This window comes from Saccopteryx bilineata, chromosome 1, assembly GCF_036850765.1.
Source record: "Saccopteryx bilineata isolate mSacBil1 chromosome 1, mSacBil1_pri_phased_curated, whole genome shotgun sequence".
NCBI lineage: Eukaryota > Metazoa > Chordata > Mammalia > Chiroptera > Emballonuridae > Saccopteryx > Saccopteryx bilineata.
In genome coordinates, this window is record NC_089490.1 from 22,830,099 (window position 1) to 22,857,037 (window position 26,939).

A 26,939-nucleotide genomic window follows, 5' to 3' on the forward strand; every position below is an offset into this window, starting at 1 on the left:
GTAGATGGGTTTCTTATAGGTCTCCGGGCTTTTGTCAGTTGGAATTTCCTTATTAACTGAAGATTATGTCTTCAGAAAAACTGAGGGGTGATGTTCTAAGAAGAATTAATATCTTGAGTTCCAAAACCTTGTCTTTATCGTTTCCCACTCTCAGGAATAAAAAAGAAGCACAGTTAATGTCTAATTGTGATAAGACGCCATTTCCTACATAATGTCTCACTCAGTGTCTTCGTTTCTAGCCTGCCTTTAGCTCACCGCCCAGACAGAGGAAATCTTAGTTTTGCTCCTTCTTTTCAAAGCATCAGCGTTCTCTTTGTAGTTTTCTATTTAGTTACAGCTTTATGTGCATGTGTATATGTGTGTGTACATACATGTATACATATCTTTTCCTTTGATGAGTTGCCTAAGGACCTCTTTAGCCCCTGTATACCTTTCGCAATGGGCTGTGGGCACAATGACCAGAATAGGGCGATGGCTTTGAAGGAAACACCCCACAGGGCTAACGCAGGGGCGAGTCAGCGTGCCGTTCGGGGTAACAGATGCCCTGGTGGTGTGTTGTGATATTTAAGTATAGATGGACATCCAGGGCTTCAGACAGACAGTTGCTGCCTATTGTACTGTACACTGTTAAAAGCAACACCAATATTTTACATGTATTATCAGCTTAAAAAGTTGTTTCATTCCATTTTTTTTTCCATTTCAGTGAATATAGAAGTATTCCAGGAATATAATTGTAGGTCCTCCCAGTTAAAATCATCAGATTCTTTCTAGGCTTTGTTTATTTTGCTAAGGACTTGTTTTCCAACTGTTTAAAAACTGTTGGAAAGGACAGATTTCACAGACGAGTCACTATTGTGAACTCTCTTTAATGAATAAGCAAACGTAGGCAACAGGAGATTTCTAAACTTTCAGAGCCGAAACTAGAAATCAGGGTCCCATGAAGGTGGGGGGGGCAGGTGAGAATGTAGGGAAGGAGTTAAGAATAATAATAAATGCTTGGAGCTGTCACCAAGGCAAATGGTGTGAAAGGAAAATGACTGGGTGAGAATCACTGAGGACCCAGCTAAGGAGAGAAATAATTGAAAGAGCCGGTCAGCACAATGATGTGGTTATCATCTTCCATGCTTACACTTTGTGACCAGGAGTGCTCTGGTGTGGTGGGCTTCATCAGCGAGAATGACAGTGTCTCCTAGGACCCGGTACAAGTCAGGGACACAAGGAAGCTGTTGAGCCATTTATCAACATGAGGGAATGTTCTGGAGTTTGGTAGGTTATGGTAAAGATGGAAGAACTTCTGAAGAGAAGTTGGCTCATCTTGTGGGCTTGGAGAATGAGCAGCAATCAAGTGAACAGGTTAGGAAGAAAGGTCTGGTGGGCAGCAGGAGTGTCAGTGAAAGGCTGAGGGTAGAGGGGAGCTCTTAGCTGTCCTTCAGCCATTTCTCTTATGAGAGATGTAGGTCCTGCACCCTGCTCTGTCCTCTCCAAAGTTTCCATTTGGCATGCCCCGAGAAAACAGTCCTCCAGCTCTGTTAGTGGGCAGGCGGGCTCTATTAGTGGGTGGGCGGGCTTTATTAGTCCCGTGCTAATGCATTTCAAGATTGCGTTCACTTTTTGTCATCCCATCACACTGTCGCTTGTGGTCCCTGAAAAGCTGCTCCTTGGGCCGGCTTCCTGCCTCGGAGCTGACCAGTGCGGCCCTGCCCTCGTGTCCCTGCCCAGTTTCAATGCTGCGCTTCACCTCCTCCATCTGTCTGTCTCGGAGGGCTGCTTTGTCATCTATTCTTCATCCAGTGTGGTGGCCAGTCCTTCCAGCTCTGTCTCATCATGACGCTTAGGAAGGTCGCTGCTCATTCTCCAAGACTTTGTTGAACATGCTGGACATAACTAGGACTATTATATTTTTGAGTATGTCACTGTGTAAGTCTCTCAAAGCTGACCTTGATCCATATCAATGACCACTTTCCAGGTGGCCTTTGAACTAGCTACAAATCACATTAGAGATAAGGCATACATCTTGCTTGGGTCAAGATACACACTAGGCAGCTAAGGTTTCTTCTCATCTATTGCTCTAGTAATCCTAGGAAACAAGTTTTAGTGCACCCGTTCTGCTTTCTGATGGTCACTGTGGAGATCAAAGTGAAAAGTTCATTGTACAACCACTATTGAAAGGGACTCAGGATTTTTATTGGACTGAAAGCAAGTCAACAACAACAACAACAAAAACAACGGTTCTAGAAAAACTGCAGATGGTCCCCAACTTAAGATGGTTCCCAACTTACGATGGTTCCACCTAACAATTTTTCAACTTCATGATGGTGCAAAAGCAGTTCAGTAGAAACTGGCTAGCCTAACCACGTCAGTTCAGTAACTTAGGTGTATTAAATGCATTTTCAATTTGTGATATTTTCAGCTGGTGATGGGGACATAACCCCATCATAAGTGGAGGAGCATCTGCAGTTGAAATTTAGATGTTACCAATAGCTGTGTTATTTTCAGAATAAAGTAAATGGGGTCAAAAGAAAATGTAAACCTACTATATATTGTATGGTAAGCGTTAAAGGCAGTACATTTCAAATAATTTGATAATTGTCATATGAAAGAATAATCCCAGAGGGCAAAGCTAGGATTAGTAGTAAGTGGAGTTATAAGGAGAAATGTTTTACTTAGTATAAGGAAGAACTTTGTAGCCCATGCTCTGTCAACTAGAAGCACTTTGTCTGCAAGTTGCCACAAATTCTTCCAGCATCGTGGGGTATAATTTATCTTGGAGGAGAAACCTGAATGCATTTAAAGCAGCAAATTGCTCTCCCTTATCTCCTTACCTCTCTTGGGCCTTAATTTCCTCTTAAGCATGTTTGTTCTGCTCCTTCTAGTTGAAAAACATTCTTGGTAGGGAAGATTAAATCAAAATAGTGTTGGGTAATTTTCTTTTATAACTGTCATCAGTAAAAATTATGTTCAGTGTTCTCCTCAAACTCTTGTACATTAGCATCATCTGGGGAGCTCATTAAACGTACAGATACCCGGGCTTTGCCCCTGAACCAGAACGTACCAGGTGGAGCCTGCCTCACTCACTGCTGCAGGCCCGAGGCCAGATACCCAGGCTTCCTTTGCTCACCCAGAGCCGGTCCTGATCCAGCCAAGGGCGTCTCAGGAGCCTCACTTTCACGGTCAGATGATGGGTCTGTGGGGGCAGCTCGGGGCCCCCGGCTGCTTCTGGGTCCCTGAGTGCAGCAGCTCCTGGGCTCCACCCTCGTGTCCATCTCAGCTGCTGTTTTCCCTCCACACCCTTCCCTGTGTGCCCAGTCCGGGACTGGACCTCTGCCCTGTTTCTCTCACGATGCTGTCAGAGGGAGATTTTAAACAGGCCTGATTATGTCACATCAGACTTACAGACACGTCCATGACCTTCCGTTGCACCTCCAGTGTGGCCCAGCAGGTTCTACACGGCCCGGCCCCTCCCTGCCCGCTCTCCGGTCTCGTGTCAACCCATTCTGAGCCTTTTGTCAGTAATCCAACCAAACTGGCTTTCCCAACACCCCCCCCCCAAAAAAAAAAACAAAAAACAACAAAACAAAACTGTACTGCTTCAGTCCCAGGAACTTGATACATGCTGTTTGCTTGTTCTAAAGTTCTCCTATCCCCACCTACTTGTCCACTAGACTTCCGCTTGCCACTCAGTTCTCGGCTTAGTCAGCCCGTTATTAGAGAAACTTTCCGTGGTTGGGGTCCCCCGCTGCATACACTCCTGCTGTGCCAAGGGGGTTTCCCTTTTTGTAATTGCCACAGTTGAATGATTAGTTGATTAATGTCAGTCTCACCTGCCAAACTAAAAACTCTATGAGGGCAGAGGTTAGATCTGTCTTTACCATTAATATCTGTAGTGCCAAGCACAGTGCCAGACAGAGTAGGCACTCAATAAAAAGATCTTTGAATGAATGGATGACTGCCTGAAGAGACAGTTCTTAGAACCACGGATACCATCATCTATCGACTACAGGAATCACCATGCCTGGGACGTTTTATAACACCCTGGATGTTGATATCCAACTGATCTGAACCTGAATTTGTGGTACCCACTTCAATACTGTGATTTGACCTAGAGGTCACTTCTGCTAGCCAGTGCCACTTCCCAGTTATATCTCCGGTTCTGGTCCTACCCCTTTGTGGCTTACTCACCTCTCGCTGTTGGCTTTCCTTCCGAGGCCCAGGATATGCCAAAGCTGAGGCCAGGTTAAGTGTGACGTGTGGTGTAACCTGTTGTCTCTTCTACATAGTTAGGTCTATGTTTTAAATAAGAAAATCCCTCATTTTCAGGAAGAAAGTTATGACCTCCGTTCAGCCAAAAGTGGGTGACACCCAAAAGGCGCTTCTCATGACCTTGTCCTAAAATTTCAACGTCCTTCTGGTTTTTCTGTTACAGTTTTGTTACAGGATATGCTCTTGGGCTAGACATATCACTTCTCGTTCTCTTCCCTGCTGTTGTCTCCTGAGATATACCAAGTTCCTCTTCTCTTATCGTAACATAACCTGCTGTCATGCCTGGTGTACTCTACAGAGCACCCTATTCTAGCCAGTTCGCTGCTGTCCCCCTCAGATTTCAGTCTCATGCTCTGTGAACTCAGTTGGGTCGGTTTTCTACCAAATGATTCTGGCAGCCACCTTGGTCAGTCTGAGAAAGCCTCTGGTGGGAACAAAAGAGGAATCAAAATCCTGCTCTTGGCGTCTTCTCTGCCGACGTGAGCCCAAAGCCTCCGTTCAGGGAGGTCTGTGATGCTAGCCTGTCAGCTGCATGTCCTAGCCGTACCAAGTCAGCTCAGTGTGGCTCTAGTTGCAACTCCTCTCTCCAGAAAGGACAAAGGAGGGAGCTCCCATTTCTGAGTAAAGTCATAGCATTTCAGAGTCAGGAGACATCTAAGAGATGACCCGTTCATTCTCACCTTTCATGTGAGAACACCAAGGCTTGGAGAAGGTAGAATTCATTAGTGCAACTGCCCAGTGGGGGCCAAGGCCTCCAGGCCAGGGCTCTTCCCGCTCTTGGGTGGACCTGTTTCTTTTAAGACTGTGTTTTCTCTTAGTCAAGAAAACAAGAAGTGGGAAAGTTCATTCAAAAATCCAGTCTAGCTAAAAAGGGTTATTATGGAAGACATAGAATTTAACACTTACTATGTAGTATAAGTTGTTCTGAAATGGGAATTAATGTGTGAATGAATTTGAGTATATGACAATACTATGACAGAAATAATTGAGGATAGGAAATAGTAAATCTGCCTCTCTCTATTAAGATTATTGACTTGACTTGATCCTGGTAGCAATGGAGAGGCATAATCTTAAACTAGTAGACTCTGCATTCCAGTTCATTTTAAATAGCCCAGTTCACTCAAGAAATATATGAGGTCTACACAGCCTGATTTGAGTTCTGATTAGAGAAAAAAATGGATGGAAGATGGGGGTGTATGTGTGTGTGTGTGGAGGTGTAGATCTCCCTAACTGCGCCCTAGTCCCTGAACACAGCAGGTGCTCACTGTGGACACACGGAGCTTTGGCGGAAACCACGGAAACGACTGGCTCTTGTCACGGCGCATCCCACGGAAGCCCGAAGCCCGCCGGCAGCGCCCACAGGAGGAAGCCTTCCGTGCGCTGGGTCAGGCTTCGTCCCTGCTGGCATTTCCTCTGTGTGTTCAGCGCCATGTCCGTGGCGTGCCTTGTTGTGAGGGATCCTTAGGAAAACGGGCCCTTCTTCACACCCACACATGTCTAACCAACGTGTTTACAGAAGGAGGCCAGCTAAGAGCCACGGCTGCGTTTCCACACACACCTCCCGCTGGGCTTGCAGAAAGCTCTCTGCCCGACCATTCGGCCTCTCCCTGACCTTCAGACGTATTGAGAAAGGACTTCTGCATGTCTTCCCAGAGTCAGGTCATTTTCCTAGGGCGCCTTTTTTCTAACCATCTGCCCTCCTCCTTCCTCTCTCATTATGACTGTAAGTGTTCAGACTCCCATTACGCAGATAGACATGAGATTTAACTCTTCAGTTATTTGAAGGTATGGTCGCTCTTAAGCCTCTGACTCTTTACCTGTCATTTCAGAGAGTGCATGGCCGCTCCATCCTTGACCCCACGTGAATGATAAACTTCAGAAGCTATGGTCTAACTCAAAAAAGAGAGCTTGCCTTTCTCGTAGCCACAAGATTAAATAAACGTGGTCTCCGTTTTTGCCCCAGTGCAAAGACAACCGGAGATGTGGGCACCATGCTCCCCCAATTAGCACTGTGAGCTTCCCCTGGGTATGTTGCCGGCTGGACTCGCACGTTTGATAGAACGGGAAGCAGATGCGACCAGCCTCCAGGTCGCCTAAGCCCAAGGAGCAGCGCCCTGGAAGGGGCACTCAGGAAGTCTGCTTTGACCTGGCATTCTGCGGTTCATTTCTACCTTCATAGCTTTTTTTAAAGACACAAGTGCATGCTTAGAACATTTTTTTTAATGAATTGCTTTACATCTCTGTGTCTTACTTCCCCAACTGGTTGTGTAAGCTTTCGCAAGGCAAGAAATACCTTCTGTTTCTTTTTTTTTTTTTTTTCATTTTTTCATTTTTCTGAAGCTGGAAACGGGGAGAGACAGTCAGACAGACTCCCGCATGTGCCCGACCGGGATCCACCCGGCACGCCCACCAGGGGCGACGCTCTGCCCACCAGGGGGCGATGCTCTGCCCATCCTGAGTGTCGCCATGTTGTGACCAGAGCCACTCTAGCGCCTGAGGCAGAGGCCACAGAGCCATCCCCAGCGCCCGGGCCATCTCTGCTCCAGTGGAGCCTTGGCTGCGGGAGGGGAAGAGAGAGACAGAGAGGAAAGCGCGGCGGAGGGGTGGAGAAGCAAATGGGCGCTTCTCCTGTGTGCCCTGGCCGGGAATCGAACCCGGGTCCTCCGCACGCTAGGCCGACGCTCTACCGCTGAGCCAACCGGCCAGGGCCAATACCTTCTGTTTCTTACCAGTCTCTTCGGCCATCACACTGCCAGCCGTCACCCAGAGCCACTCATCACAGCACACAGTGATCATTTGCTGGTTCACCAGAACAACATGGAAGAACTTTTCCCCCTCAGAAGTCCTGTTAATGTGGCAGTTATGACCACCGGCACTTTGGAGCTGCGAATGAGATGGCTAAGTCGGAGCCTGGCCCCGACTTGGTTGGGAGAGAAGCTGCCCAGTGCACGCAAGGCTATGGACTTCTGTATCTTTTTAGAACGCCAGCTACGTGGAGGGACTGCATGATACTTTGGTTGTAGCTGTGTCTGCGACAGAGTTGGCCTCCGCTGGAACGAACACCGGAGGGATTTCTTACGTCAAACGACTGGTTCCTTTTTATTAAACCTGAACTCTTAGTAGCTAGGTTTGATTCTGCTCTTACAAAGGCAACCACACTTTCTTCTGGACGCGTGTAGATCTGAGGTGTCCGATGAGTGGCCTGACCTGGTGGTGGTAGTGCTCAGCATGCTTTCGCAGTCTGACCTGAGGACTCTTTCTCATTGGCTCCACCCCCAGCGACTCCAAGCTCTGCTCTGCCCTGGGCGCTCTGCCCTGCCCTGCCCTGGGGCTTCTGCTTCTCTCCCCTTTCCCACTTAGTCATTTTGATTAGTCACATCCTGCCTGTGAGCGCAGCAGGCCTGTACTATAGGCAAGACCTGATTTTTCTCTCTCAGGTTTGTTACAGGTCCAATTTGATTACAACCGCCCTTTAAAACCTTCTGTTTAGGCGCTAGGAGAGAAGTTTGGGGAGAAATAGAGGTGGCGTTCTATTGAAACACTCCTGTGATATTTAGGATTGGAGATTTCCCAAGGGCTAGAGTATGCGCACATAAAGAAACCCAACAGCAAGGGTTTTGTTTTTAAAGTGTCCTATCTATATAGAAAAACACATGTCGGTATTTTGAGTTTCTATAATTAATAAAAAAAAATATTGATACTGCTTCTGAAGATTGCCATGTAAAAATAGTGAATCATCGTTTTTAAAACACCATAAAAATATTTAAAGTTTAACAGCACTTTTCTTCTCTTTTGAAAATTTCTGTGAAATAGACTTTAGTTCTCCTCACAAAACTTTTGCTTCTGGGTCGTTTCAGCCCACCCAGAATGCAACGTCAAGACGTCGGTCGGCTCCTCTATGCTCTGAGACTCAAAAATCAAGGCTGTTCTTATTTACGTTGGTGTGATAGGACAGGGTTCCTCCCTCCGTGTTTGTTTCCATGCTTCCGCTGCCTGGCTGACTCCAAAGGACAGACCGCTCAGTACCACGGGGATGGAGCAGGGGAGAGGCGTGCACCATCCTGGCTAGCTCTGTGGGCCCGAGGTGGGGGTGGAGATAGGTTCTTGCTTGTTAGTGGTTAAGGTTTGTGTCGGAGCTGGGCCCCGGACTCTTCCCTGTTTAGCAACCTTAGGATTGACGGGTGATACCTAAAAAAACATCTGTCACCTGCTCTGACTCATCCAAGTGGGATGAATCTCAGAAGTCTCGGGTTTCTTCAGGAAGTGGAGCTCAGAAATTGTTTATGAGATCAGGTGAAGGTGACTTTTCTCTACCGTAGTAAGCATTGGTCATCGTCCCCAGCAAAACAAATACGATGCGATCGTGTATTGATGATAAGATTGTATCTTCTTGTTGATTGGGCATATAGGAAGTCAAGAAACTTTATAGCCGTTTTTCTCCTCTAACATTTTGAAAGAAGTTCAAGTGTACTGTGTTAGAAAATACACTAAAACGAACTAGGATTTATTGGTCTGGGAGAAACCAAGACTAAGAAGGAACAGGATTAAGGTAAAATGATAGTAATGGGTATTGACATGACCAACATAGATATAGCCTCCAACTAGTGGATTTTAGAACTATAGGAAGCTTTCCAAAAATTGTTCTCGAGTACAAGTTCACAGGCTGGAAACACACATACAGAATGAAAGTTCAGTAAAGGTATACATTTTAATGGTGGCGAACATTTATCAGGTTCTTTCCGTGTGCGAAGTTAATCAATACATTATTTTATATGATATTCAGGACAGTTTTAGTGGAGAGTTCTTTCTGTTTAGCCCATTATACAAATTAGGAAACTTGATGCTCAGATAGGTTATATAATCTGTCCAAGATCACACAGGCCAGCAATGGTGGAGCTCCTCCATAGGGTATTAGGGAAGGCCCAGAGACCTTATTTGATTTTTAAGATTGCTGTCTCGCACTATAATATTTTATGTCAATTATAATTGAAAAAAAATATTTTTAAAGATTGCTCTTCCTTTTAAAAACTATTTATTCTGAAATTTTGTGGTTCCCACGTGGCAGTTCTTGTGTTTTATCTTTCTTCATTAACTCTCTCTTCTTGAGTAGGTCATTATCATAGGACCTTAGAATGGTGACCTTGAAGGAGGTTGGCTGGACTGCAGCCTGCCTTCTAAGAGACAGAAAAATAATAAAACAAAAAAACAGAAACACAAAGAGAGATCGTCTCAAAGTTACTTTTGCTCACCTTGGATACCTTCAGGAAGACCTCCACTAGAAGTAAAACTACCCTTTAATAGATTTTTCTAGTATGAATCCTGACAGGAAGTTCATGTAAAAGCTGAAGCCTCACTGACATAACTTCTTTTACAGGGGAAGTTAGAAAATGACTAATGACTACTTCTTGTAAAATTCTGTTATTCACTCAAGCCACTCTGGAAAGTTAATTTAGTGGTTATTTACTGAGCAGCTGCTGTGTGCCGGGCATTTTACTGAATTGTGCTGAATGTGATCTTGGACAGCTTCAAGAATAACAACACTAGGCAACCCAGCCATCCTGAATAGAGTCAGATTTTTAATTTTTTGAATAATAATGATGATTGGCACTGACTCTATTTAATGCTCACACAGTCTCTCTGAGGTAGTGTTATCAGACCCGTTTTACAAGGGAGGAAATTCAGGCCCAGTAACACTAAGCAACAGACCCTTATCACACCGCCGGGCCTTGGTGGCGTGAGCTCCTGAAGAGAATCAGTTTTAATATAGTACTCTACAGTTATCCAAAAATGCTTTTACCTACAGTATTTCATCTAACTCTGTAAACAAAAAATGGCAGTAGTTATTGTATTCATTGTATAGACAGCAATCATCACCTTTGTTTATCATATAACTAACCTTGCCAAGCGCGCCCGATCACTTATAGGGCCTCGTTCACGCAGTGCGCACAACAGCCCTGATCAGTGTCATCATCCCCATTTTCCAGATGAGCCGTGGCAGCCCGGAAGTTTCAGTGGCTTGCTCAGCACCGGAGGGAGCTGTGATTCAAGCCTAGGCTTGTCTGCCCTGCTAGGTACACGTCACTACTGGTTCTGTTCACGTCACCATGTCATGCTGCCTCATCTTCTGCTTGAGGACACCCAGGTGCAGAGCACATGCTAACAGTTGAGGTCACACAGCTTATACCTAGCAGAGCGGGGCCCTAACTCTTGTGCTCTCATTAGCTCGCTGTGTCCCCAGCCCTTTCCGCACAGGAGCTCCGAGAGGCTGAATCTTACATCCAAGTGCAGTTCCCGAATTCCTCTGTGATGTGTTTCACTTTGGCCATTTTAGTCATTCTTTGCATTTCTTTGTATTTTTTCCATTCTGGGGGCAGTAATCGCCCCCCACCCCCATACTACTGGGAACCACGTGTTACAGTAGAGGAATGGATGTGCAGGCTGCACCGCTTGCTTAGGGAGTCACCTGGGGAAGTTAGATTAGAACTCAAATCCAGATTTGAGTCCTGCATGCCCAACTCAGTTAGCTCTGTGGTTCTTGACCTTTTCTAAAATGTTGCTTGAAAGAAGGCCTTGCCTTTGTGAGATTGCTCCTGGTGCTGGGAGGAGTGCGTCTTTTTCCATCTGAAGATCTCTTATGTTTCTCTGAATAGCAAATTACATTGGGGGTGAACACAGGGAAGTTAGTATCAGATCTATAACCAGGACCCCTCACTCAGGTCTGGAATGTTGCCACTCTGTACAGTCTCAGCCATGAACATTTTAAAGTACCAAAGTTCATGACGTTACCAATCCAGTGTCCTTTAGATTTCTGAAGCAAACGTTTATGGGAACCGTTGACAGTACTATCCTGTTATTCAAATTCCAAACTCGGGTCCATGTTTCTTAAAATTGAATTGGATGAAATTTTTCTTTATGTTTATTGTGGAGTAAATATCAGATAAATACCCAGATGTGTTTAATTATTTTGACTCAGGAGAAGTATGTCCTATGTAGACAGTCTTTAAATACATTGGTTCTGAATTGAATAAACAAGGAATAGCTCAAGCTAAAACGGACTTGGTATAGAAGAACGGAAAGGCTGTAAAAAGGGACTCGACTCAGGAAAACCTTTGTTTTGTTCTTCTCATGTTTATTTTTAGAGTTAAACCTGAACTGACTATTCAAATATATTAATAGTTTTTGAAATGAAGCTTTGTATAGTCAGAGGCCGGTAGGTGACATACTTCTTAGAAGAGTATTAACTTCAGTGTGGATGTGTTCTAACCATGGGAGTCTCCCTGAGTCAGCAAGAGGTGTTTGCTTTTGTTTTGTTTTGTTTTGTTTTTGAAGAGAAGAATTGATGCTTTCTGAGTGCCTCCTGGGCTAGCCCCCTCTTCATAGTTTTCTCATGTAATTCTTGCTTCCCTGTGATTTAGATACTAGTATTCCCCACTCCCTTTTACAGAGGAGAAGACTGAGGCTCAGAAGATCTGAGTAATGAACTCAGGATCACACAGCTAGAAACAGAAAGTAAAAGTCTTAGGACTTGAACCTAATTGTGAACATTCCAAAGTCCATGGATATTCTTTTTTTTTTGTTATCATAGTTTTCTTTATATATATAAATAAATTTTTATTAATGTTAATGGGGTGACATCAATAAATCAGGGTACATATATTCAAAGAAAACATCCACAAAGCTATCTTGTGAATGACCTGGTATGTTAGAATTTTAAGCATTAACAAAAATGTTTAAAATTAGTGGGGGGGAAAAAGCAAAGAGAAATTTGCTTATGATTCTGTTTGATTAGCTCTCAAGTAAGAACAAAAGTTTGAGATATACACTTTTTCACCCTGAAAACATACAGCAGATTTAACATTTCTTCTTATCTAGACTTAAGCTCTTTTTTTCTTTTTTAATTTATTCGGGTGGCATTGGTTAATAAAGTCTAGGTTTCAGGTGTTTATATAATACACCATCTGTATATTGTATTGTGTGTTCACCGCCCCAAGTCAAGTCTCCCTCCATCACCATTTATTCCACCCCCCCCACCCTTGACCCTCTGATAAGTCTGCTTGGCCTTGATTTGAGTTTGCACTTCCAGGAGACTCCATAGAGATACATCAGAAAAGATTGTTAATGCCTAGCAGCTAACCCTAACAAGTTGGCTGCTGCTTATTTTTTATCATTACAGTGCCTGTAGGTCACACTAGGTCACATTCCAAACACATGACATCTTTTTAAACAGATTCCGATAGGATTACAGACAGTTTCCTGCTCTCCTGTTTTGGGTCATTTTCTTACTATCCGGGTGGTGATGAAGCCTCTCAGTTCTTCCTGGTAGCGGACTCTGAAGTTAAGTTGTGTCTTTTCGTATTTTCTGGAGTAACTTTACCATGAGAATAATAGAACCAGCTCTCCTCTGCTCTGTTCTTCTCACATGCCGCCTCCTTTGCTCTCATCTCTGCCCCCAACCTCTTCACCCCAGTGCCAGAGAGTGCCATCCCATGACCTGCCGGGAAAGCCAGCGAACGGGGCCAGAGCTGTGGAATCACGCCCTTTGCAAACTGAGAAGCACGCCCGCGAGAGAGTCGCGGGGCGTAGGGCAGCGAAGAGCTGCAGTCTGCCTGTCCTTTAATCAAGTCAATTGTCCAAAAAACTTTAAACCTAAAAAATTAAGTCATAGTACATGTTCATCGGAGTCAATGAGAAAAGACAGGAAATAAATAAAAGGGAATTCCGCTTTGTAAAAATAACTGAAGCAGATTGTTTACTAATGGCCATCAGACTTTCCAAAAGAGAAGTATTTATGGGAGAGACGGATAGTCCTCATGTGCGACCCGCCGTGTCGTTTTCATTGACCCCTGATGTCTGTAAAGCGTGGTGCTCTGCAGGGCCCGAGAGGAGGGGGTCGTACGGAATAAACAGACCTTATATATTCTTTTTTTTTTTTTTTTTTCTTTCTACTTTATCCTTTCGAATTGTGGGTTGCGTGTTCTGTGGTCACAGCAGCTGGTATACTAATGTTTTTCTTCTTTTTCCCAGACCCCAGGCAGGCACAGTCTTCCCCACCGTGGTCCTATGACCAGTCTTACCCCTCTTACCTGAGCCAGATGACGTCCCCATCCATTCACTCCACCACCCCGCTGTCTTCCACACGGGGCACCGGGCTTCCTGCCATTACCGACGTGCCCAGGCGCATTTCAGGTAAAGACCGCACTTTAACTAAACACCCACTCCCGTGCAGGGGTGGCGTTGGGGTTGCAGGACGGGCCAAGTCCATCTTATCGATGCTCACAGTGCCTCTCTGTTAGACGCACGTGGGCAAGGGTTTGACAGCTGGCAGACTGGGTCTTCTGAATTACTGGGGTTATCAAATACTTTCTAGTTCAAGAGACTGAAAATCCTCCAGAGATGGCATCCTTTTTTAAAGACGATATTTAATGCCACCCAGTTTTAGTCCCGCTGAACTGGCTCCCTGCTGGTGGCACTGTCTCATGGCTGGAGCCTTCTCCTGAGGGTCTTGAGCCAGGCCTTCCTCTGCTTGCATTCCTTCCTTTTCCTAACTCCTGCCTGTAAACCAAACGGTAGAGTTACGGCACAGCCTTCTGTTCCTAAAGGCTTTGAAATCCCAGGGTTCCAAGTTCACCAGTTTCAAGAGAGAGCACCTGCAAACATGAGATCCTTATCAGAAACTAGTTTATTGGAAGTGCAGCGAGGCCTGGAAGAGTCTTTAAAGGCGGTTTGTGGCTTCTGAGCGGCCAACCTGAGACCGAGACAGGTTTTCTGTGACTCCCAGAGCACCCTGCACGGCTCTCCGTGTGAGGCCCCGCTGCTCACACAGCCACTCTCCCGAAAGCACTGCCAAGACCGGTGGCTTCCGGTAGAAGTGCGTGGGGTCACCAGCCTGGCCGCCTCTCCATCACGGAGAGAGTTCATCACAGAGAGTCAGAGAGTGTCCATGGAGACTTGGACTGACAAGTGGAGTTAAAGGCTCTCGGCCAACCCTGTGAGTCCTGTGAATAAGCGGTGAATCTCTCTGCCCACCCACCATGCACGTCCTGCAGCGTTGCCCCGCCCCCTAGGTCAAGGCGCAGCCCTGCGCAGGCGCACACAGTTGGACCCTGTGCTGGTCAGACACTCTTATCAGCGTTCGGGCTCCAGGCACCTGTTTTGACTCCTGGCCAGGTTAATGCCTTTCTTTCTTTCTCTTTGTGTTTCTGTCTCTGTTTCTCTCCCTCTCTCATTTTCTGCAAAGCTCGACGCCGTTACTCACTCCGCTGGGTTGCACCACTGACAAGCTGAAGCTCCACCCGCAGGCTTGCAGGTTTTGCTTAGTGCAGACTCCTTTCTTTCTTTCAACTTGGGAGGAGGGAAGTTCTATCTCAAGCAAATAGCGGGAAAGGGCTCTCTGGTCCTAGTGCCTTCACACTTTCTGCCGCAGATGGACTCCCGTAGGGGTGAGTAGGGAAAGGAGAGGGGCGGAGGGAGAACCGTTTCTTTGGCAAACCGTGTCATCACTTTTCGTTATGACTACTGTTTTCGTGAATTACATGCTGTTTTACTGGGGAACTGTACAGCGTATAGAATTTTAGTTACCGTTTTCCTTGACATGAACGACTGTCCTTTGGGAAAGTGTCAGTTAAAGACGCAGGGCAGGGTGAGGAAGGCGCAGGGACGTGAGGAGGGCTGACGGGGTTATCGGAGCCACGGTGTCGGGCGGCGTGCAGTAAGTTCTGGCCGTCCCTTTTGTGTGTCATTCTGCGTCTGTTTTGTTTCACATACGGCCAGCATGGCACGTTGTCAGGACAGATCTGTGCCACCTTGCTTCTGTTTAGGGTCCTCTAGGGCTTCCTGTCCATCCTTGCATGGCTGAAGGAGATTTTTACTGTTTGTCCTCTGGCAGTACCTAAGGAAAACACCTCAGGGAGCGATGATAGCGTTAGAGGTGCGTGTCCACAGCGCTCTCTTACTGAGGGCCCTTCGTGCCTGGAGTCAAGGGGAGAGCCATCGAAAACAGCACTGAAAAAAATACTGCCTAACATGCTGTCCTTACTGCTTATCACTTACCTGTGTGATACAGAACAGCCAGGTTATTTGGAGTCTGTTTACCAATCATGACTTTGAAATTTTCCATAAACAGAGGAGGCACTCGGAGCAAAAGCTGGTCAATTGATCTGAGGCCAAAGGTAGGAATGAGCCTCTGCTCTAAACTAGTTTAAAACTGAGTTTAGTCCAGTTTTTTCTTCCCGCCCCAAACGTGTCTATGAATTGTTACTGGCAGAGTCACACAGTGCCAGGGTGGGTGTTTCCGTGTAAACATGAAAATGAGGAGAACAGAAAATCCCTTTGGCCAGCGTGGGGGAACAGGAAGAAAGGACTAGATGTGGACTGTCAGGCAAGCGGAGGAGCCCTGGTGTACCCAACCTTGCTCTGGGGTGTGGCGCGCGGCCCACACCCCAGACTGCTGCCTGGTGGACGTAGGGACCGAGTTATCCGGAATGAGCACCACCTGCACTTCCCTGGGGGCCGGTGCTAGGAACCTGCTTGGAGAGGAGCCTGTCTCATGAGTTCCAAGGCGCCAGTTACATGGTTTCTGCTTCGTTGTCATCCCTCTCAATATATGTGGCTGCCCCTGAGATCCAGGACCCTGCTGCTCCGTAACACGGACAGCTGAAGCATTCACCATCTCCATCTCTAAGCAGTCCGATGTTTGCCCCTGAGATCCAGGACCCTACCGCTCGGTAACACGGACAGCTGAAGCATTCACCATCTCCATCTCTAAGCAGTCCCATGTTTGCCCCTGAGATCCAGGACCCTGCTGCTCCGTAACATGGACAGCTGAAGCATTCACCGTCTTCCATCTCTAAGCAGTCCGATGTTTGCTTTTCTTAGTGCTTCCAGAGCAGTCCCTCGTTCTTGTGCGGAGCAGTTCATTCTCATTTCCTTGTACGCAGGGATACCCAAAATATCATCATGCCCTCATGGGTGAGAGAGAATAACATTCCTCACGTACAGTAGGACTGGAGGTTCAGACTCAGGCTTGAATCCCAGCTCATACACGTATAGGACAAGTTTCTTACTTCTCTGAAACTTTGTCTTATTATTCGTAAAAGAGTTTTATTATTTCTCTCTTAGGTTTTCCTGTGAAGGTTAAATGAGATGCTTTAAATAAAGGGCTTAGAACAGGCCTGACATGCGATGTGCTAAACAGACTGCAGCTGTTATTATGAAGCTAGAACTGTTTTGTAAGAATTGTATGTCTATATATAATCTGCAGGCAAGTCCTGGCTTAAATGTATCAAGTGGATAAAAATCTAAACTTTCAAAGGGTATTATTTGCTTGATAAAAGGATCACCCCAGAGCACATTTAAGATAAAGACCTTTGAGATGAATTAATACTCACATGCATTCATAAAGCACTTGCCACTGTGCTTAGCACATAGAAGTGCTCAGTACATTTATCATCGTCATCATCATTCTGTGGAAATATAACGAATATCTGCAGAACTAAAAGCAATTGGGAGCCATTCACACAAACTCATTAAAGCACTAGACGGAAATGACTGTCCAATTATAATGTTAGAGATTAGAAAATGTTAAGTGAACCTACATGTAACTGAGCATGTTAAAGTTCTTTGTCAAGAGAACATAGGAATAAAAGCAACCAGAAAGATCTCTCAGAAAGTATTCCTAAAGAAATTCCATTTCATCCTAAAAGATCATACCGAAGAAAGACCCTAATTTAATCTATTTAAAGACCTTCAGAGATCCAATTTTACAACTTTTTTTTTGTTGTTTTGGTATCCTTTCTTCTGAGTAATTTTTCAAGTATGGATACAAACACTAGAGCTTAATGAGTGACAGTAATGACAGTGATATTATATTATATGGTTCCTGTAGTCTCCCTCAAATCCTTTATGGAAGCAAGGTATGAATAAAATAATACTATGATGGTATGTGATCCACAGTCTCTTAACAGCAAAGAAAAGATACAAAACCTGTCCTGAAGTTCATAGTTGCAATACAAAATTCAGGAGCTATTTTCTTAACCGTGAATAGACTTGCATACTATGACAAGAACGATCACAGCAATGATAGGTTTATCAGTGATCAATAAATTATTGTCACGTAATGGACTGCTAGGGTCTGCCGTAATATAACGAGGCAGTCCAGTGCAGAAGCAGCCCTGTAGGGGTGAGTCCCCCTTCCTCACCATACTTACTGTGGTTAAGTGTGGCCTTGTCACACAGTAATCTGTACTTAGGTCACACCCCCCACACCCTGAGTGACTTTATATATACATGATCTCATTTTATCTTCTGTGCTCCTCAGAGAAGATGCGCTCTGCAGAGGCAGCCAAAGTTAAAGGGCAGGGCGAGTCGAGGCGAGGACCAGTCACCCTGACCACCCCCCCAGAGCGCTGCCTGTCCTCCGCCCCCGGTGATCACCCGTGGCATTTGTGATGTTCAAAGCACTTGTGAGGCTTGACACGGAGATTATAATTACTTTTCTGGAGGTCCTTACAAAATGCTGTGTAAATAAATAATTACTGACTTTCAAAACGTCTTTTATGTAATTAGCCTACTATGAAAAGAAGCACAACTGTTTACCGAGCCTGATTCTTTGACTTATGGGTCAGATCATGAGCTATTGTTAGCCTGCTACAGGAGAGCGTAAAGAGGTTTGTTCCTGGCAAACTCCTCCGCTGTCCCACCCATCTGAGCGAAGTCGCTCAGCTTAACCTCAGTCTGTAGCCCTTTCCGGCAGCTGCAATGTAGAAGGGGTTTACAAGGCGTTTTTGCTGTGATCTTGTTCATTGCACCCAGGGGCCCCTCTGATGCATTCTGGAGGTCTCTTCGGGACTTAGGATACAGGAGTTAGAGATGCAAAGAAGGGTCATACGTGTTCTCTGCCTCAGTTCATCTCGGCCGCGGCCAGTACCAGTATGGGTGACGTTTTTCTGCATTTGTCAGACTTTTTCACTTAAGACACTTAAGAACAATGATTTTTTTGAAGGTTCTCATTTTTGTTTTTCTGTTTAAGCAAATAGTCTTGAATTTCTTTCAAAATATTTAAATATAAAAAAAAAAGTCCCACATAATCAGCTACACAGGACATTAATGATGTCACCGTTTTTATGTCTCGCAGTCGCCCCACTATAATATTTTCAAAGGTCGGCAGAATAGGCATTAGTGTAACAAATAAAATAACTAAAATTAATTTATGACTACCACAAAAATCTAGAAATTACCAGTGGAAGAATCTCACTTGATCATTTAAGGTATGTTGGGAGGACTGTTTTGTGTAATTTCAAAATCAGTGGTGGCTTGATACAGCTCGTTTTTCAGTGCCCCTTATCACTGCGTGTCCAGCAAGTCCCCCGAGCCAGGGCTTGAACTCAGCAGCTTCAGTGATGTGCCGCCTGTATGTGGGCAGGTTTCTGTGTTTTAGCGGGGACACTCGTAACTCACAGGAGGGAGTGATGCCTAAAAGAGAGGTTAGAAGGAAAACTCCAGCAATTAATAGAAATAAACCAGAAAGTTGAAGCCACTGTAGTAAAACAGAATACTGTCTACTTTTTACTGCAGAACCATTGCTTTATTAAGAGCTGCCTGTTTGGTAGACATACCCCTGCCATGGCAGCCGCAGGCAAGAGGTGAAGTTGAATAGGAGTTACTTTTATTTTGAAGAAGTCCTCTGTTTAAAGCCACAGAAGGGGGAAGATATTAACTTTAATGGGCCGTAAACAAGGCAAGCCCTGTGTTACCCATTGAACGTTCACAATTCATCTCTAGTGTATCAACTGAGATGTGTTGGGTTATTTTTTGCATTCTTTTTAAGTGGAACTTCATCTTGCTTTCTCTAAAAACACAGGCTATCTTCTGACATGAGCTGAGGATGCTTTTATCTTATTGCTGGGGGCCCCCGTTCAGGGCACACCTGGACCTCAGTTCACTATAACTTCTGAGTTGCTGCTGCCGAGGACCCAAGAAGTGGCTTCTATTCCTAGTAGAGTCAGTTGGGGGTAGTTAGCACCGTTCACGAAGTTAACTAAACTAGGCTGTGTGACTGGCTGCTGTTATTTATGGCGAGACTGTGGTACCAGAGTTCAGGATGAAATTTGCAACATGGTTTGACGCTGATCTTATGCGTGGTTCTTGTCAGGTGTTTCTGTGAGGATGTAGTTCTGGTAACGTGTATAACCACCCCCACATGGAGAAGAGATACAGTCACGAAAGGAATCGTGGTTATGCAGGGATGGCAAGGACAGCGCTATAAATGTTACTGAAAGATTTGCTGCAGTCCCTTTCTTAAAAGAAAAAGTGGGGCCTTGAACCTCACTTCACCAAAAGGATTCAAGTTAGTTTTCCAATGGCACAGTGGCTTCTGTGGTTCGCTGGGGATCTGAGAACAGGGTGGAGGCAGTCCACCTGGGGAAACCTGAGTTTTAGTTTCATCGTCGCTGAGGAGTCTTCGCGCTGTTCTCAGACTTGTCAGTGAATTTATTGTGTCTCCCCCGTCTGGTGTGAGTGACTTACTCAGAATGGCCCGTTCACCTGTCTCAGAGGCCCTGCAAGGATAAGGTGCTGTCTGTGCAGGGATTTGTTGTTCTTAGGACTTTCAGTAAAGCAAGCTCCCCTTATCTGGTAAATGTACAAGTAAGCTGTGCCATTAACCTCAAAAGAGAGGGAACATACTGTTACATATATTTGTGTTTAAATTAATGCTTTATTGTTTAGAGCAGTGTTAGATTTACAGAAAAATTGAGTGTAAATGGTTTCTACACTCACCCCCCACCTCTTATCATGAAGATTTTGCAGTTGTGTGGCACATTGTTAGTTAATTGGTAAGGCAATGCTGGTGCATTATTACTGACCAGAGTTCGCCTTGGGGCTCACTCTCCCGCTGTGCACTTCTATGGCTTTTGTCAGATGCGTTCAACACCGTGACTCCATCATCACCGAGTCATGCAGAATAGTGTTACTGCCCTAATCATCCCGTCTTCCACCTGTTCATCCCTTCCTTCTGCCCCCCAGCCCGTGGAGACCGCTGGTCTTTTTCCTGTCTCCATATTCTTGCCTTTTTCAGAACGTCATGTCATTAGAATCATACAGTCTGTAGACTTTTTTCAGACTGGACTCTCTCACTTAGCAGCGCACATTAGAGCTTCCTCGTCCTCGTTTCATGGCTGGATGGCCTGTTTCTTTTTACCACTGAATGTTCCCTTGCAGGGGTGTATAATGTTTTTGAAAACATCCAGACGGCTCTGACTGCACTGGTGATACCACCACATCCTTCCCACTCATCCCTGGCTTTGCCTGTGCTATTTCTTCTTAGGAAGCCTTTCATGCATTCCTTCCTGGGGAAACACTTCCTCTGCCACGGCCGCTGTTGTCACCAGATGGTCCAGATAATGGCTTTCCATAGCTTCAGTTCACATTTAAATGAAATCGTTTCTTTACTTTTGCCAATAGACAAGCTACTAAAACATTTACTTTTCAGTGGTCATTTGTATCAACTCAAGTACAGGACACACCCAGCTAAAAATAACAATCCATTTATGTGGCTACTAAGCTGCCTTCCCAAATATTCAGCTCTCCTAGGTAGAGGATGCTCCTTTTCTCTCAGGGATGCCTGGCAGGCCTCACATGGGTGGTGCTGTGTTCACTCGTCCAGGCCAGTCCAGTTGCCTGTATCACAGGGCCTGGTCCTGCTGACTGTTCTCAGACATCCCTTTACCGACGGCCACTTTACTCGCCTTCATGTGCACACGCCTGTTTCTCATCTCCACACGCCGTAACTCGGATGTGTGTATATCCTCCTTTAGCATCATCATTTGATTCCAGGCCTTTCCCCATTCATAGGAAAGGTAAGCTTCTCAAGGGCCGTGACTGTCTCCCATATTCCTGAATCCTTGTAACCTCGCCCAGTTTCTTTTTAGCACGTAGTAGGTGCTCAGTGAATGGTCAATGAAACAAATATTAGTGGGAAAAAAGGTAGGAAAAAGGGAAGATAAACATGTAGAAGAGAAGAAGGAAGAAGAAAGGAAAAAAGGAGAAAGATTTTGTTCACCTGGAACAACAAAGAAAGGGCAAAACGAGAGAAACTTGCTGCTGATAAGGACAGGAAATAGCGCAGTTAGAGTGCACATAAGCAGAGTGTATTTTTATCTTCAAGTCTTTTTGCAATGTGGTTCATATTTAGAGCACATATCAAGACTGCATCTGTTTCCAGGACTTGCTGCTAACAGTTAGTAATAATGCCAAAACATACTTTAGGTCCAGCTTGAAACCAAATGATCAAATAGAATTTTTTATTTCTAATTTAGAGTCTGACATTAATTATGGCCATCCTGTTTTAAAGTGTCAAAGTCTTTTCTGAGAAAATGATAGAAATTATATTACCTAAGCCATAAACTAAAGCAAAAATGATTCCTCTAAAATAAAGCAAAACGTCTGGTTTTGACAATGATCATTCCTCAATAAGCCTTATCTTCATTAGGCTGAACATTTCCTATACGCCCTCATCCTCTGCCCTTTCTAGACCTTTGCTGTATGAGCGACTGTGTTGTGTCAGGCCTGCTCAGGGGTCCTGAGCACACTACAGTTTGTCAGTGCTCCTCTTAACACCAGAACCCAGAACCGAACCCCTCTGTTTCTGGCTTCTGTTCATGCAGGCTGTAATGATCTTAGTTCTTTGATATCTGGGTTACACTGTTTTCTCATATTAGCTATTTCTGTTAAGCTGCACTTCTTCCATTTTTTTTTTACTAGTAACAGATTTTTTAGTTCCAAATATGATAATTTATAGTTATTTCTGTTTATTTTATTTAGTTCAGGTAATCATCTCTGCCTCTCGAGAACTTTTTGGATGTTTATAATATCACCCAATATATTAGTAATCTCTCTCATTCTTACCTGCCTGGAAGGAATTTATTTCAATTCATTTCAAACATTTTAAGTCAGCTGAACAAATATTTGATATATATATACTTAAAATATGCTTAGGTAGCCAGTGAAGAAAAGTGAATACGAGACATTGTCTCTGCCCTCAGGAAGCCTATGGTCTCAACTAGGAGATGACGTTGCAAATATAACACAGTTACATTATGGGAACAGCCCATCCAGCTGCCAGAATATGCCGGTAGCGCTCAGGGTTTTAGTGCAAGATCTCTTTTGCTCCTCTGCATACCCAACTTACAAAGCCTTTAGGGCAGTTAAAAAAAAATCAGTTCCATTCTGCTAAGAGTATACTTTAATCTGAGTTGCTTCAGCAATTACATTTTTCAACTGAAAAAAAATTTACACTTGTTGACGTGTGGTTTCATGATGTTTCTTAAAATATAAGAAGACTGTATAAGATGTTATCTTTCTCCAGAGACACTGAAAGCTCCTATAGGCCAGTGGTTCTCAAACTTTTTGAAGTTGGGGTTGCATTTAAAATCCTACGAACAATTGTAGGCACACTATATACAAATTTCTGAGAGATATGTTATAATAATGAAGTCAAATATTAAAGAAAAATATATAAACTCCAAGCGTACTTTTATGGTAATTAAACAAAATAAATACAACAAAATTAAATTTATTCTGACACTCAAAACCATTTTTATGTTACATTTTTTGAGTTATGCTTTTTAGAATTTGTAAAAAAGAGGGGTTAAAAAATAAAAAGACAAAAAAGTTATCTTTTTATATATATAGATAGATACATTCTTAGTAAGATTTAGTAAATTTATCAGGTCCCGGCGTGAATGTGTTGTTTTTTCATTCTTGTGTTTATGAGAAACATGAGCCTGATGTGTCCTAGCAATTTCTTCAATGTTTGGGTATATATTTGAAAGGCAAACTCTCATTTACTTGTTAATACATTGAAGAATTCCTCTCTTTTTACTCTTAATTGTGTTGAGTACAGAAAACCCCCACCATACATACCATCTTAACTTTACACCAAACAAAGGATAGAAGAAACTTGCCTCCAGTCTTTCCAGGGAACATGGGGGGTAGTGTAAACAATCCAGCACCACAGCTTAACAGCCTTTTGCAACCTAATCAGGCAAGTGAGGTGGGGGTTGGGCAGACTGTCAGCTTACAGCCAATTCCTTACACCTTGTGTCCCCAAAAAATCTAAACTCTAAAAACTCTGTTGGTTTTTTGGTCCCCAACAGGCACATATTTCTCTGGAATACCATAGGGTGCACCTGGAAATCTTCTAGGGTGCACCAGTGCGCCCTGGCGCACACTTTGAGAACCACTACTCTAGGCTAAGGGCCTGTCCTCCTAATCCTTTGCTGTCTCTCTGTAACTCCTTGTTACAGAGAGTGGAAAGTTCTTGCATGCAGACAAAGGTCTAGCCAACAGTCAGTGCCACGTGCCTCAGGATTATGTCAGCCACGATTGTCATTAGCAATGGCTCATAGATCTAGACGTGGGCCTGTATAAGAGACTGATGACAATTGCTATATACCTTAATTTCATATTCCTTTACACAAATATGTTCCTTGAAAGTTATTATATTATACAATTTTTTACTCTGTTTAGAAGGAAACAACACATATGTGCATATGTATGTTACAGCATAGAGCTAACACACACATGCACATATATATATATGTATGTGTGTGTGTTCATCTCTTTACTACATTTAGAATGAATACACATACAAGTATTATTGACAGGCCTGTGAATTTGGGATCTTAATAAATATCAGCAGAGGTACCACTTACTTTTTCAGGAAAAACAGGATTCTTGGGGCCCCTGTGTCTTAGTACTGTATTGTTAATTCATCGAGCATTGATTTTTCAGAAAATAGTTAATGGATCACTGCTGGTAGAAAAGGGAAGGAGAAACTGCAGGATTGTTTTAAGTTAGTGTTTAGGTTTGTTAATACATAGAAATAGTTAGAAGGGGAACCTCAGGAAGATATATTTGAAAGAGGTGAGTAAACATGTTGAAGCTTTTTTTTTTATCATTAAAATCCTATACAATAAAATGCAAATGACAGCACTTGAATTTTAATTGTTCAAAGTCATTTTTGGACAACATTTTATTTTGAATAATTCAAAGTCATTTTCAGACTCCTTTTTAGTTTGTTTTCTTGAAAAACCAATAGGAAGGCATATTTATTTATTTTTCTTTTTTAATTAAAAATATTTTTTTAAATGAGAGGAGGGGAGATAGACTCTCACATGCTCCCTGACCGGGATCCCCCCAGTAGCTCCCATTGGGGGCTGATGCTCAAATCAACTGAGCTACACCTGAGGCAGACACTTGGACCAACCCAGCTCTCCTCAGCACCCAGGGCGGATATTTGAACCAGTTCAGCCACTGGCTACAAGAGGGGAAGAGAGAAAGAACGGGGAGAGGGAGAAAAGAGAAGTAGATGGTTGATTGTTTCTCGTGTGTACCCTGACTGGGGTTCGAACCCAGGAAGTCTACACATGGAGTCAACAGTCTATCCACTGAGCCAACCGGCGAGGGCCCAAGTTTTCTGAGGCAAATCCAGGAACCCATTTGACTATATACTGTCTAAATTATTATTTTTGATGTGACTCTCAAGAAATTCACAAATCTCTAACTCCATGAAAGTAGTGTAAATTAAATTGAAATGCTACTCAGGCAACATTGTCCTTAAATATCTCAAAGCACTTCTTGAGCAAGAAGGTGTCCTGTTTTTTCCAGAGAGACCTTGGCCTTAAGTGACCAACTTAGGAACACGGCAGCCAAGCATGGCAGACTAAAATAACACTAATGTTTCTATATCCAAAGTTCACTGCTCTCTCCACAGCCCAAATCGTCACCATTCTAGCTCTCTATTATAATTAGTAATAATGCTGCAGTTAATGTAATAATAACAACAGAAATAATGATGGTTATAAACACTCTACCCTGTGCCAAGGAGAGCAGTGATTCATGATAAACCAATAAAAAAAAAAACCATTGATGTGGTTACAATAAATCCATGCATAATTAAGAAGAACGCTTTCTAAATAAAAACTACAAAGGAAATAAAAACAGACTTGGAAAAGAAAAATAAGTCTGATAACAGTGTTGCGGTACTCATCATTAAAAAACAACAAAACAACACTTGTAAACTCCCAAACTACAGCTTAGGAAAACAGTATATTCTTGGTGTTGCTTGAAAGTGGGATAGAACGTTGAGCGGAAGATTCAGAAGAGGAAAGCATTTGACCCCCTGGGCAGTGAACAGAAAATTAAAGTTCTTTTCTGATCTCAGAAGTTGGTAGGTGTCGCAGGTCCCGTACCTTTGAAGCATTAGTTGAGCCTTGGCATTCCATCCACTCTGATGATCTCCGTCTGTTAATTGGTGCATTTAGACCATTGACGTTCAAAGTGATTATTGATCGTTGGATTAATATGCCTTTGAAGTGTTAGTCAAACCTCAAAGAACCTCTTTAATCTAGCAAATGCTTGAAGCCTCTAAATTGGGACATGCATCTCAACGGAGGATCGAGCCCAACACTGATAAAGCATCTACCATATTTGTTACTGTTTTCTATTTATTGACCTTGTTCTTTTTCCTATTTTTGCCTTCCACTCTTTTTTCTTCCTTTTGTGGTTTTGAGTGGTCTTTATGATTCTATCTTCTCTCCTTTCTTAGCATATCAGTTATGTGGTGCCTTTTTTTCTTTTTTAAGAAATTTTTTTTTAGTGGCTGCCCTAGAGTTGCAGTCTACATTTACAACCACTCCAGGTCCAGTCCACTTTCAGTAACACTACCACATCGTGGACAGTGAGAGATCTTATAAACGTCTGTGTATAGGTTTTGTGTGGTTTTGTGTATAAGTTTTTGACTCCTTTGGGTAAATACCAAGGAGTGCACTCGCTGGGTCACATGCTACAAGTAGTATATCTAGTTTAGTAAGAAACTGTCAAACTATCTCCCGCAGTAGCTGCACCATTCTGCATTCCCACCAGTGATTAATGAGATTTCCCATTGCTCCACAGAATCTATGCGTCTTTAAAGTGGGTTTCTTGTAGACAACATACAGTTGGGTCTTGTTTTGTGATGTGGCGAGGAAGAAACATTCAAGCAGAGATCTCACAATCTGTGACTTAATTGGTGCATTTAGACACCATTGACGTTCCAAGAGATTATTGATATAGTCGGATTAATATCTCTTTGAAGTGTTAGTCAAACCTCAGATAACCTCTTTAATCTAGAAAATGATTGAAGCATTTAAATTGGGACATACATCTCAAAGGAGGATCGAACCCAACACTGATAGAATAGCAGTTATTCAATAAAATTGTGTTGAATTAATTTTCTTTATCAGAAAACCAATTTTTCTAAGGCCCAGACATCTGGCACGGCCACCAAACACTCATGGAATCATTGGCATTATGATGGAAATAGTACTTGGCTGGGAATTGAGGAACCTGTTATCTGATTTCTATGTTCTTGAGCTGGTGATACCTTCTATGGGTCTCAGTTTCCTCATGTGTGAAATGAGTTAGTTGAGCTAGATATTCTTCGAAGCACATCATAACGCTGTGAACATCTGTGAATCTAAAAGAAGGCCTGAAAGGGTAAGTTTTCTCACAGCACCTTTCAGTAATCAGCACATCACAAAACCAAATACTTATTTTGAATAAATTCTTATTTATAATAAGAAGTAAGGTTATTACAGTTTTTTATTTATGAGTTAAATTTATAGGAACGACTACTGTAGATG

At 43.6% G+C, this 26,939-nt stretch overlaps 1 protein-coding gene across 3 annotated transcripts in view; it reads left to right on the forward strand.

Annotated features, from left to right (window-relative positions):
• The window catches only part of RUNX2 (RUNX family transcription factor 2), a 135,793-nt gene that overhangs the window by 84,304 nt on the left and 24,550 nt on the right, over positions 1 to 26,939 (forward strand). For all 3 annotated transcript variants that reach the window (XM_066251654.1, XM_066251661.1, XM_066251670.1), the window contains one exon: positions 13,285 to 13,446. In XM_066251654.1, the coding sequence (XP_066107751.1) occupies positions 13,285 to 13,446 (162 nt within the window). The remainder of the gene's footprint in view (positions 1 to 13,284; positions 13,447 to 26,939) is intronic.